The sequence below is a fragment of the Lutzomyia longipalpis genome, chromosome 1 (genome assembly GCF_024334085.1).
Source record: "Lutzomyia longipalpis isolate SR_M1_2022 chromosome 1, ASM2433408v1".
NCBI classification, from domain to species: Eukaryota; Metazoa; Arthropoda; class Insecta; order Diptera; family Psychodidae; genus Lutzomyia; species Lutzomyia longipalpis.
In genome coordinates, this window is record NC_074707.1 from 15,584,665 (window position 1) to 15,599,092 (window position 14,428).

The 14,428-nt window shown below is 34.6% G+C and overlaps 2 protein-coding genes across 2 annotated transcripts in view; one reads left to right on the forward strand and one right to left on the reverse strand.

The window, feature by feature from the left end:
• The window catches only part of LOC129792167 (alkaline phosphatase-like), a 531,254-nt gene that overhangs the window by 266,638 nt on the left and 250,188 nt on the right, over nt 1-14,428 (forward strand). The window lies entirely within an intron of this gene.
• Nucleotides 6,465-14,428, reverse strand: part of LOC129786945 (nephrin-like) — a 91,899-nt gene continuing 83,935 nt past the window's right edge. The window contains exons 8-10 of the mRNA XM_055822212.1: nt 8,651-8,854; nt 7,932-8,083; nt 6,465-6,617 (exon numbers count right to left, since the gene is read on the reverse strand). Of these exons, the coding sequence (XP_055678187.1) occupies nt 6,465-6,617; nt 7,932-8,083; nt 8,651-8,854 (509 nt within the window). The remainder of the gene's footprint in view (nt 6,618-7,931; nt 8,084-8,650; nt 8,855-14,428) is intronic.

Sequence of the window (14,428 nt, forward strand, 5' to 3'; positions counted from 1 at the left end):
TAGCAAGAAATGACTTGAAATAAATAGAGAGTAATAATGTACCTAGTACAATAAACTGGAGTATTGACTATATTGATTATTACTACTAATAATAATAATTACGTACATATCTAATGAAGAAATTAATAATTAACACGTGAAAATGAACTATATAAAATTATCAGAAAATTAGTGCTTTGACGTTCACAAGGGAGCTTATAAATAGGTGAAAACTTGTGCTTTTGAATATAGAAAAGAATGTTATGCGCATTTCAAGGAGTAAGTCCCCCGCATGTAACCAAAATTGGTTTTTAAATTATTGTAGGGGATTATTAAAGGTTCAAAATAAGCGTGGTCATTTCCCGGAAAAGCGCTGGGAAATCTACGAATTTTCCGGTTTTCTGTTTAACCTATGTTGATTTATTTCTCAATTTATAGCAATCGTAGGATATTGTGATTGGTGTCAAATTAAAGCTATATTAATGCTTAATATTATATATTAAAACCATTTTCCAAAATACACTAGAAGGTGAAAATTCGGAAAGATTTTCCGAACACGCATTTTTCTTTCGCCTCCCATTTCCACAATATTGCATGGGACCACCTGGAACATCCCTTATTTTGTAGCATTTTTAATTATCTTTCATTTGGTATAACACTTGCAGGAGAAATCTGCTGAGAAAACTCGCTACAGAATGATTTTCCAATGTTTAAGCACGTTTTCGCATTGGAGGAAAAGAGATGGACAATTTTTTTCTAGGGGAATCAAAGAGGAGAAATCGTTTATCTCTTTTCTTCCAACGCGAAAACGTGCTTAACTTTGGAAAATCATTCTGTAGCGAGTTTTCCCAGTGGATTTCCCCACCAAGTGCTATACCAAATGAAAGGGGATTAAAAATGCTACAAAATAAGGGATGCTCCAGGTGGTCCCATGCAATATTGTGGAAATGGGAGGCGAAAGAAAAATGCGTGTTCGGAAAATCTTTCCGAATTTTCACCTTCTAGTGCATTTTGGAAAATGGTTTTAATATATAATATTAAGCATTAATATAGCTTTAATTTGACACCAATCACAATATCCTACGATTGCTATAAATTGAGAAATAGGTTACACCAAAAACCGGAAAATTCGTATGTTTCCCAGCGCTTTTCCGGGAAATGATCACGCCTATTTTGAACCTTTAATGATCCCCTACAATAATTTAAAAACCAATTTTGGTTACATGCGGGGGACTAACTCCTTGAAATGCGCATAACGTTCTTTGCCTTTAAGAGCACCTTAAAGTAATATTACGCACAAATCTCTGAATTTTAAGATAAATCAAAGAAAATTAAAAAAAAATAATCCTAATTAATTATAAAAAATTAAAGTAAAAATAATCCACTTTAGGAGCTCAACTTAATTAGGTAGAATCTTCACATAGTTTTCAATCCGAATCCCTTCAATACCATTCAATATCTCATTTGTGGAGTTATAAGCTCACACTGTCTATGTACGTTGGTTTTTTGTTCAAGAAATCTCCAATAGAAGGGTGAGAAAGGGGATTTAGTGTGTGTGGTATAAATTGTAAGACGAGTAACGATTCCATTCAATCTAAACATTTCAGTTGGGGGTTTTATTGGAAAAAGAGATTACTGCACCGCATCTTGTCCGCTGTACGTGTGGAGATTTTGTGTGTCCCACATATCCCGTGTCAATACCTAAAGTCTCCATATTGTGTGGTTGTCATATGTATGGGATATGGAATTGCGGGCAAAACCAGCAAAACCTCTTCGCTTATTCTACACGAATCCATACTACAGTTCAGTGCACAGCAAGAGCAGGAAGAGTGGGCGAAGGAAGAAAGATGGCGATGGAATCTGCCGGTTTTACACGTCGACAACCACCTTAAAATGTATATCACTTCGTGTCCTGTTTGAATGCTAAAGTTCTATACGAAAAAAAAGTCAAGAGTTCTAGGAAAAACTTTTGATATTTTCATTGTAATATTATACGCTACGCTACGTTACATAAATAGACGTGATCAACAGCTATCAACAATACGAATTGAATCATAAAATGTTTAGTTTAATTGCTTGAGAAATATTCAATTAGAATATTAAGAGAAAATTATGTGTTCTGAGTCTTTTAATTTTATTTCCAATTTTCCTAAATTATAATTTTCCTATTAAAAATTCATATTTTAGTGATTAAAAAAGAATATTGCTTTAAATTGATACTTTAAAATGTTTTCTTTAACCCCCTTAACCCTTTCGGTGTTTTTCTCTGATTATGTGACTGAAAATTTTCCTGATGAATATGAAAATTTTTCATAATTCATTTAAAATTAATTAAAAAATTCGTCAAAGTCAAAAAACTATTGTTTTTTAAATTTCAATTTCAAAAAACGTTGTTAAATTCCATAAATATATAGCTCTAAAATGATCTTCGTGTGAAAGCTTTCAATCATGTAAATATTAATGTGATAAAGAGTAGAAGGAAAAAAATCCAAAGAAGACGAAGAAAACATAATCAGTCGAGCTCTTGATTTAATTTTGCTGACTGTAATGAAGTACAAAGTAGTGCAAATTATATCATTTTCTTGTATTTATTGCGTTCTTAAAAAAACTCACCCCTCAAAAATCCTTCCCAAATATACAAACATTTCAAGGGACAAGGAAACAAAATTCTAATTAATTAAATTTTCTATGGGAAATTTCATTTTATAATCACTGGAAGACTTCATTTGGAGGTATTAATAATTTTGCCTTTGAGCTTTTTTTTCTCCCTCTCGTTCCCTCATGCCGAAATTCTCTCTGTCATGCTTTCAATATATATTTTTAGCTATATATAGGATATATACAATTCCATTACACGAGCCACCCTCGAGGGGTATGTTAGGGATGTGTTTGGGAATTGCATGATGTTGAAAAATATAGAAAAATTCTGCCATAGGTAGGTACATACCTATGTATAGAATTTAAGTGTTCAGCATGAGAGACAATTTCGAGAGGAACATGTAGGTAGAGGTACCTTGAGAATTTGGCAGCGGAAAAAGGGATGGAGGGTATGTCGATGCTCTTTCATGTCTTACGAACGCATTCACGTAAACAGCTACCAAACGTGATGAGGATAATAAAACAATTCAAATTCCACGTAAAGTGGCTCATAATAAAATACAATAAAGAGTCGGTTATTCAATATTCAAGCATGGCAAGAACACACGGGGGGTGCACCCTCGTTTTGCGGGGGATGCTGCGCTAAACGATATGGTGTGTGTGCACCAGTATTATTGGCATGGGGGGTGGTTGCTTTCGCACCCAACACGCTTTTCCCAACCTGGCTGCCAACATATTCACAATCCACCAGCATATAAAAATTCATCATCACGAATTGCTGCTACATCTTGCTTCCCAGACACCTGCTGTTCTTCTCTGTTTCGTGACACGCACAACATGTGTTTTTTATGCCATATCAACCCTCCGCTTTTTATCGGTGAAAATCCACATTTATTCACTTCTAATTCGTGCGAATGTGCCTCGAGGTAGCAAAAGCAATAGGATCAGACAGGGCTAAGGAATATTCCTCTCACCTCCAATCTAATTCTCAAAACATGAATATGTTCTTCCCACCCTGCTCCATACCTCCCGGGCATTTGCATTTTTTCACCTTCTATGCTGAATTCTGAGTCTATACTTCCATGTGAGGGTGAGTGGGTGTGTTGCTCACCTTCCTGTACGGTTAGATGGATGCTCATGGGGGGCATCTTACCATGATTGTTATATGACCATTCCAATCTGATAAAATTGAAGAGCATTGAAATTGCCAGCAACACAGATGGAAGTCACTCTTGGTGCTTTAGAAGAATTTCCATGCCAATCTTATCAAACCACATGGGAATTTGTTTTTGGTTTCACTCTAGGTTACACGGAGATGTGTATAGTGAAGTAAGGAAATGTGTTTGAGTAAAGTGATCCTTACTTTTTCCTCAACAATTTTCCCATCCATCTCTTTTCTCTTCTCGGGATTCCAGCAAATTGCGCAAGAGCGCAGAGAAAGAGTATCAGATAATTTCTTTTGGTAAATTATTTTAAGTAATTTTTGGTAATTTGAGAAAATAAAGCTAATTTTGCAAAATTATTATGTTTGGTTGAAAAGGTTCAACAGATAGACCCAAAAGACGTGGGAAAAGGAGTTTTAGTGAATTTTCTTTTAAATTATAAACATATCATAAAACTATTATTGGATCAATGTTAAAGGTAGCTAAAGAACGCAGAATTATGGTCCTTTGGGTGTCCTTTCGATCTGTTCCAAATATCAAATGGGTGGATAGGAAAAAAAATATTAAAACATCCCATGCAAAGAGCTTAACTTTGTCAGACACTACATCGATCCGACGTCTATTTTGTATTCGAAGCGTACACCGCCATTAGGGTGAGATATTTTTGATAGGCCCACGAGGGGTGGATTTGTATGTGGCTCTCCAACCGCTCTTCCTCACGCCAACATATGCTTGCCACCATTGCAGTCATTTAGCCAGAGATATTTGGGGTCGAGAGGTTGTGGGTCGCGATTTTCGGGGTGGCGAGACATCCATGACAGGCGCGTGGAAGGGAACTCACAACTATACAGACACCCACCCTCGTGGATGGAGGGCATTGTATATGTATTTATTTTAGGCATACATATACATATTTGTACCATTCTCACTTCCTTCTTTAACCAAGTAAAGTTTGTGCGGAGCATTGAGATAAGGTAGTCATGCTGTATCCTCAAGTGATATTATACACCCCCATTGTTAATGAGGGCGTGGGGGTATAACCCTGTGTGTTGAGTTCTCTCTAGCCCAAAAGTAGGAAGCCATGGAGTATAACAAAGAAAATTTCCTTGGTTAATTTATGTATAATTTGAAATTCTTGGGCTAGGGTGGATGTAGCTGAAATTAGACCTTTCGTATTCGTTGATTTGATACTTAAAGAAATTCTCGCTTGATTGAACATTCAAGGCATTCCCAACCCGCCCCGAAATTGCAATCAAAATGGGAAATTTTCCCTTAAAATAACATGCTACCATTTTAATGAGGTTCACCCAGACAATGACAAGATATAGTCAATAAGGGGATATGATATCTCAAAATTTATTGATTGTCTTTCCTTTTCCTCCCACCCATCCCTTATGCGGGGTGAGAGATTCTCATTTTAACCCCAAGGAAATTTCTTCCTTCCCCTCAGAATGACAATGAGAATTAATAATGGAGACAGCGTAACCAAAGAATACGGAACTTATCCATCGTCGTAGTTAATTGTGATGAAGAGAAGAGATCTTTCTCGTGCTTTTCAACACACTGGAACATTTTCTTTCATTTTACTCCCAATAAATGGTGTTCTTATGGCCTAATTTGTAATTACATTTTTCCGTTGTGACAGAGAATTTTTAAAATTTCCCTTTTGGAGCTTTGTGCTTGTAGAGCTGCAAAAGCTTTCATTGATTTTTGTTTAATCCACAAATAACATAAATTTGTCATATTCCGGAATATTTTAGAACTTTTCTTGAATTTTTGGGAGAGACATTTTAAAAGAATGAAATGTCTTTCAATCCTTTTCAGTTTTCCCTCCAGAAAATCATGATTTTTATACATTCATAAAACAAAATCTGAAGGGGCAAATTTTCCACCGGAAAAGTCTTACTTTTGCCTCTTTAAAAGTTCTTTTTATAAATTTTACTCTGTCAAAAAAAAACCAAAGTTTTCAGGACTAGCCAATATATGGCGTAAATTATATTTGGTTGTCGCATGAAGATTAGAATTGTTCTTATATATATATGATTCGTTTTCTTATATAGGTATTATATGCTTTGGCGAGATAAATATTGGACTAGCTAATATCACTAAAAATTATAAAACAATTTCACCATGCTTACCAGCATCTTTTAGTGACTTGAAATTTATTTCTCCTTATACAATTACATAAATTTTTTCTCCCTCAATCTGTACGATCACTGGAATTGAATCCATTTTGCAAAGAGGACTAATAATAAATCGAATAGTTTTTAAAAGAAAAAGAAGAAAAATGTGACTAACATAGTGCGCCTCCCAACGACCGGTATAAGAAACATCGAGGGCTACATTGTAAAAACGGCTAAATCGGAATTAGCCGGTTTTACAATGCAGCCCTCGACTATCACTTCTTCAGAGTGTTATTAAAAACACCACTTTTACTTTCGTATTTATCACTTTGAAGTAATAAATACGGAATTTTTTCTATGAGTGTAAGATATTGATTTTTAGTCAATAAGTTAAAGCTCCTTAAAATCCTAAAAATCTAAGGTCGAAAATTGAGCATTTATTCTTGGGAAGGAGGCGTAGAAAAATAAAGAAATTACTTTACAAAATTCGACGTAATATGTTGCACAATTGCGGTGGAAATGTACTGAAGTATAGGTTCAGCGGGGATAATGATAGTAATGCAAGGGAGCAGGAAGTATGTTATATAGAATGAATGAATGTCTACTTACAGAACACATTCAATTTCATCGAAGTTTCCTTCATTCCACGTTTAACCAGCTCGTTAGTGGCACGACAAACAAGTGTCTTCCCGTGGTCTTGTCGTGTGGGTGTAAAATTCAGTGTTGATAAACTTACGTTGCCATCTGATGAGACCTGCCGATGTAAAAAAAAAAGAAAAGAAAGAAAGAATAAGAGACAACCTTCTGCCATTGTCCTGGTGTGTAAGGTGTAGATGGCATAGAGCTCGTGCTGTGGCACAATAGGAAACTGTCGACGTAACACAACAATGAGAAGGTGAAAAGGTTAATTACATAAATTTCACATATTGTGTGTTTAACATATTCTCAACAATTCAACCACCACCACCACCACCCTGCCATCTACTGTAACTCCTCTTAGTTGGACCACCATTGTTGTATTAGTTCCCAGGCACACCCTCAACAAATGCTCCTCTATCAATTCGCCACCTCTTGGCCTCATTTCCAGGACACTGAGCATCACTTGTGCGAAATCATGCAACTTTCTATCTCTCCCGTGCATCTTCACAACATTCCCCAACATGGTAAACTCATGCTGTGTCAAATGGAAAATTTGCGCACTCATAAACAATTTATTTATGCTCTTCACACGAAGATTTTAAACATTTCAACAACAACTTTCATTTTAATTTAATTAAAATACTCAATGCCAACATTTTCATTAAATTCGATTTCTTTTAAAGGAAAAATTTTTTATTTAATTAAAAGATGAATTTAGAATTTAAGGCACATTAATGCATTAAAATTTTTTTCCAAAGAATTTTCCGTTTATTTAAAACATCGAAATAAAACAATAAACATGGTTTTTTCTTTCAATAAATAAAATAATAGCTCAATAGCTCTCAATAGCTTTTTTCTGCTGAATATTATCTTGTGTTAGGTTCAATTGTTTCTTAGAAATGCTCTACAACTTCTTCTAAGAACTATTCTGTCCTGGAGGAAAATGTGTAAATTCTAAGTTATCCTGTTCCATTGAAGTAAATAATAAATGATTTCGGTAGAAATTACAAACAAAATCTCAAGTTTCATTAGAACAACATATAAATAGATTTCTCGAGATTTAAATAACGTTCTTCAAAATCAACCCTGATGATTAATTTTATTTATTTTCGAATTTATGTTTTGATTTTGCTAATGCAGTTAAAGATATGATTTTATGATAATTGACTGATCCAGTCCTACAGAAAACAAGTCAGAAATATTTTTTAAATGAATATTTTAGATTTTTTTTCGTAATTTAACAGACACCAAAAATGGGTTAATCAATAATGAAAGAAATAAGACATCATTAAGCTATATTTTCGCCTTTATTTCATCCCAAATACTTCATAAATTTCGTCTTGGTGGATATTGAGACAGCTTTAAGTGAGCTTGGGGGGAAAGCATGAAGATTTTTTAAGTGTGTATGAGATAATTAATGAACCTTTACCTTAACATTTGATGCTTTGAGTTCTACACCACTCATCCACCATGTAATTTTCCCGGGTGGTCTTGAGCCCACCGTTTGACATTGCACCTCATAGCGTCGATCCGCCGATAAGGGTTGATTTCCAAAGAGAATTTCCACGGAAAGTGGTCGAACTGAAACACACACACACACACATCGTATTAGTCATTAATCATTAATCTCATGTCATGGCGGATAAGTGGGTGGGTGAGAAGGGTCTATGTAGAAGAAAACTCGTAAAATTTTACAAGAAACCCGTAAAAGTTATCTGAGATTTCTCCAGAGGCGAACGGATGTTATGAAAGGAAGAAAATAATTAAAGGGTTGTAATGGATTTACAAAGTAACTACATAGGAATATATAGATATAATACATATGTATGTATTATTAGAAGGAACTGTGTGAATATTTTGTTGGTTAGAATAGTCTCCTAAATGAATTCTCTGAAAGTTTTCTTGGAAAATGACTTTTCAATATGAAGAAAAGGTTTAGTTTTCTCTCGTTTTTTGTGCGGAAAATTTTACTCTATTAATGATCTGTCAAATAATATCTCTGTGAACTGAATTTATATACATTTTATGCTCTAAAAGCTCTAAAAGAACGAACAGGAAAGATTAATGGTTAAGGTCACATTTGAGCTTCATCCTTGTGGAAAATTCATTGGAAAATAAAAAGGAAACTTTTGGAAAATTAATACTTACGGTACAGTTCGATAGTGACGTTAGTTGAGATGGCTTTCTTACGAAAATTACTCGCTTGACACGTGTAAATCGTATGGTGGTGTATTCGTGATAAATTACGTACTACAAGTTTACTATTCAATGCGGAAGGAAATGAAAAGTCTAGCATTGTACTCGAGAGTATTTGGCCATTGCTCGACCACGTAACTGTTGGAGTTGGTGAACCTGCAAAGAGAAAAAGAGACAACGGGGTTGATTAATAAAATATTATGTAAGTTTTATATAATTTGTTAAGGAAGTAGGTATTATATATGTACATTCATACATATACCAACTATATATACATTATGATCATTAGAAATAATATTGATTTTTCTTTAATTAATTAATTATTTGTAATATCCTTATTTGAATAAAAGTTTCCTTTTCCTGGTTTACGTTGGTAAATAACTTTGTCATGTATTTGTATATAGTAGGTATTACAACCTTTTAGAGCTTTTACATTCACCCATGAAAGCTTCTTCTAGAGATAAATATTAGTTGATTAATCAATGAAAGAGAGAAAAGGTACAAATAGGAAGGAAAAGGCTTGAATAACTTTGAATAAATTTTTAAAAGTAACTGCCCAAAATTATCATAACGAAGTTTTAAGAATAAGACACAATTGAGTAAGTTAGGAAATTTTGAAAAAATGAATAATTGAAAGAAATGAAATATTGTAAGAAAAATTGTAATTTATAAGAAATGTTAATAAAAATTTCAGCCACTGAGGAAGACGCACAGTAGCGTCGAAAGCTCTGGCCCCTAAAATTGAAAGGATGCGTTTGGGTTGACCTACCGTCCCTTGGCTGACGCAATCGGAAGGATTAATCCTACAACATAAAAAAAAACAAAAGCTGTAGGTTAGTTGAATTGAGGTTCAGTGAATTTTGATTGCATCATATGTAGAGAAATAAGCCAAATGCCGTACTTGTGTGGGCAGCTGTATATTAAACTATGCGAAAATTTCATCCTTTTCTGGCACTCGTTACCCAGAATGTGTCCACTCAAATCGCTGGTGTGCAAATTGAATTCCTCACACTGCAAAATCCTACATACAATGTGCTTAGTGACATTTTCACGTATGTCGGGTAGGAAACAAGGCAGAGGGTGCGTTAGGAAGTGAGGGATGTTCTGAGGTGAGCCGGAAATGCTGGAAACGAGAGTCACCAATTTGATGCCTCTTTATTGCATCGAAATATTTGCGTCACAGCCCCGGCCTATAGGCAAAATGCAAAATGACGAAGCAATGAGGAGGGAATTTACTCATGACACCCCCGCGATGTGCCAATGACATTCACAAATACCATTGGGGGATATTATTAAGGAATAAATCCACACTGTGTGTAGCTTACGCGAGTTACAGAATAGACGAATTACCCAACGGGGGTGGCTTTTATTTTGATTACAGTGACGATTTTCGTGGCGGGGTAAATTGGCAAATATAAATTTCACGAACAACACTCTCTCCAGCGAGAGTGGTGGAGACCGGAAGTGGTTTTGAATGAGAGTGGGTGAAACTCAAAGACAGAGTGAAGAGTTGTGTGTATGTAGGAGGAAACAGTATGACATTCATGAATGTGTTTTATTGAGCGGAAATGTATATTTAATAGCAGAACAAATGTTTCCTCACAAAATATGAGTGTGTGCCACTGACAAAATTATTGTGGCTTCTAGCGCCTTCCGGTGGTGTTCAAATTTTCTAGTGCCCCTTTACATTTGAGCTACTACGTCATATAAATTTCAATCCTCCTACATGTGGGTGGAGGACATTCTAAAGGCCAATAAGTTTTAAATAAGAATCAGGATTTTTTTTAAAGAAGGCCCACCTTGAATTGCATCGTAAATACTTCTTAAAGTGCTCAACCCAATCGAAACTTAAAGAAAATGTACTGGTAAGCTGACCAAGCTTACGGGAGCTGTGTTTCTTTCAGTGTACCAATTTTGTGAGAGCAAACTAGAACGCAAATTAATTTAAATACGCGCAAAGTCGGGAAAAGTTGAAAAGTCATACCCTAAGAAATCTTTAGAAGGCTATATCTCGAGAACGGATCCATAGATTTTCATAAATTTTTTTTTGTTTTAAAGGTCTCGAAGTCAGCTATAACATATCGAAAATTGAAAAAAATTTATGTCGCCATTTTCGAAAAATTCGAGTTCGAAATTTTCGAAAACTTTGTTTTCGATTTTAGCGCCTCTTGCGGTCATTTTTCGAAGTTGCAATGTTCTAGACATTTGTAGGGTTTCTCGAAACCTTTCATTTGCGCTTGAGTTGATCAAGATCGGACTTGTAGAACCCGAGATATGACATGCCAACTTTGGAAGGCTATATCTCGAGAACGGATCCATAGATTTTCTTCATTTTTGGCATGAAGCTAGATAATATGGTCAGCTACAACATATGAAAAAATGAAAAAAATTTATGTCGTCGTTTTCGAGATATTCATCGAAAACTAATCGAAAATTTTGTTTTTGATTTTTGGCCCCCTAGCGGTCACTTTTGAAACTTTGGATGTTCTAGAGAGTTGTAGGGTTTGTTGAGATCTTTCATTTGAACCCGGGTTGATCAAAATCGGTCAAGCCGTTTTCGAGTTATGGTCGATTTTCGATGAAAAATAGTGGCGGCCATATTGACTAAACGGCTTGACCGATTTTCGAAAATGAGGTATCGTTGGAAAGCTCTTGATGACCCCTACAACATATCAAAATTTCAGACCTCTAGCTATAATAGGGGCTGAGATATAGCGAAAACAAAATTTTGAGGTTATCCAAAATGGCGGACGGAGGGGTGGGGGGGTGGATTTGACTTCATAATCGGATTTCTTCAGGTCGATATTTAAACTTTGCCGTTTACCGCAAGTCTCTATCTATCACCGTTCTCTCGCAATTTAGCGTTGTACTACGGCCGGACGGACGGACGGACGGACGGACGGCCGGAAAAAAATTTTTTTGGCGCATACGTTTTTTGGAATGTGGGGACCCTAATTCGTGCTCATCCCAAGTTTGAGCCCGATCTGACGACTTTCGATTTTGCTCGGTACACAAAAGCTGTGTCTGAAAGAAACACAGCTAAAATCTATTTCATTTCCTATATGCGTATTAAATACGAGAAAAATTTTAGGCGATTAAAAAAAATCTAAAAATTGAATTAATGAATGAATTAAATAATTTATTGTAAACTGCCCATTTGGGCTAATATACAAATTTCTTTTACAATTATTATTCATTTGAATTGTTTGACATTTTCCCAAAACTGACTCTTTCGTTTAAGAAAAGAATATTGAAGGTTTTCTTTGATCCTTTTCAACGATGAAGTGGCAGACCATACGAGTGTTCAAAAATATTTCAAGCAACGTTACTACTTAAATCTAAAAATTGTTTTTCAGTAATTTTAATTGATAAATTAATAGTAAAACCACGACAACGGGAATCTGAATCTTATAAACCAAAAAGATTTTACATACACACTAAAAATAGTTTTAGTTAATTTGCTGGTAAATTCACCGTAAATGTACATTTACGGGAAAATTTGTATTTTTTAATCATAAAACCAGTAAATTTCCTAACAGTATAGTTAAATTAAATCATTTTCTTAGTTTTTTTACGAAGTTGTTATAGTTAATTTTTTTTTTAGTAAAAAAACCTAATTTTCTTAGTTTTTTAATCATTAGGGGAGGCCGGGGTTAAAAAAGTCACTTAAGGGTTTAGAAAAAGCTCAAAATATCATATTTCCCAAATAGATAAAACGAAATGTATAGCTCATTTCTTTAGGAAATTTACTGCCCTACAACTCTTTCTTAGATCATTTTGTTCTATCTAGTTAGGAAATATGATATATTAGGCTTTTTCCAAACCCTTAAGTGACTTTATTAGCCCCGGTCTCCCCTACGAAGAAATTTAGTAAAATTTAACGAAATTTTAGTCTTTTTGAACATAAATTTCCTGTAAACTGGAGAAAATAGTTTATTTTCACCGTAAAAATTACGAAATCTCCAGTTTTTTTCTATGCAGAGTGCTTCAATTCTTCTAAGTTATGTGTTGTCATTTGCAGTGAAGCCGCGATTGAGCGAAGACGTAAAGTTTTTCGCTCTCGCGATTTTTTTTTGGGAAAAGCATAATTATGCTGATTACCAATAAATATGAATATATGAATATGAGCATGAGCATTAATGATGAAATGGAAGCCAATAGGCTTCAAAATGAAATTAGTATTAAATTATTTCAAGTAAAAATGAAAATTCAATTTTAGAAATTTTAATAAGGAATTTTGTTAAAAATAACAAAAATTTAGTAAAATTTACGGAGACATCATAGAGAAATTAACTAATATTTTGTTAAAAAAAACTAAAATATTTCGGTTTTCTCGTAGATCTCTGTTAAATTCATTTAACTAAAATTTTAGTTAAAGAATTTTAACTAAGATGTATGCAGAAATACCGCAGAATGCCCATTCCGTAAAATTTACGGTGAAAATTTTTAGTGTGTAGCAAAGGTTCAAGAAAATCAAATCAGGAATGAATTCAACGTAATAAAATTAAGTAATAGTCGATTTTCTAATAAAATTTGTCTCACGGAAAACATTTTCACGCTTATTTAGAATATGAAACATATTTTTCTAATCTTATCTCTCACTAAAAAAACAGCCATAAACAGCTACTTAGAACACGACTTAGAATTTTATTTAGGAAGGATATAGAGAATGGGTAGCCATCAAGTTATAGTTATTTCACTTGAAGAAAATTAACACGTACACCGAGTGAAGTATATATATTTTTAGTATTTTCACGTCCAACTTTTATAATGGCCCTCACAACAAACAACCCCCCCTGTATGTGCTAAAAGAGTTTAAATTTTTGCCACATTGAGAATATTTAGAAAGTTTCAGGTTGGTATGAAAAAGTTAATTATCAATTGAAAAAAATGCACGAAATGTTGCACTAGAAAAATTTCTCCTTGTTCATTTTCATTCAAAAGTCTTTAAAGCTTTATAGTGTTGGGGGTGCAATGTAGCGATGGGGGGGTTATACGGTCGTTTGTGTGGAAAACTATGCAATTTGCTGAATAATTAAATTTTAAATAAATAGATGCTAATCTTGGGGCGCTGGTGACAGAGTCATGCATCATTAGAGTGTAGCGGCAGTAACAACACCCTCTGGGTCTTTGGAGTGGTTTTGCCGTGAGAATGAAAATGAGACGTCATGCAGATTCAAATGGCATTCTGAAAATGTGGAAATTGCACGTTACTCCGTTGGAACTTATACTGATAGCTTTTTTTTGTGTCCTATACGTACCACCCCTATGTTAGTCTGACTTGAATTTACCCCAAATTACTATATTTGCACATAATTTTACGCGTGAGAACGGGCGTTAACGGTGTGGGGTTTGCATCAAGAATATTATTATAACATAATGAATTATTATTGCTTGGGATTTTCATTCCATTTCCCCCCACTACGAGCTGCCATTGCACTTTCATTTCATTATATTCCACCCGCTGGGAAAATGAGTAATGATTGTGTAGAGGTGTGACTGCCAAGTTATCCAAAGGAAGCTACAACTTGTACCTATATACATATATAATTGCGCCTGAATAGCAGTATACATATTTCGTTCTACTACATTATACTTTATACCGTCTTATTTGATAATGTCGACAAATCCTCTGTAAATTTTGCAATATGAACTCCCTGTGCCTTGATCTCAGGGTGATATCACACAATTTTATATATAAAGCAGGGGAGGAGGGGGGGGATTGTATGA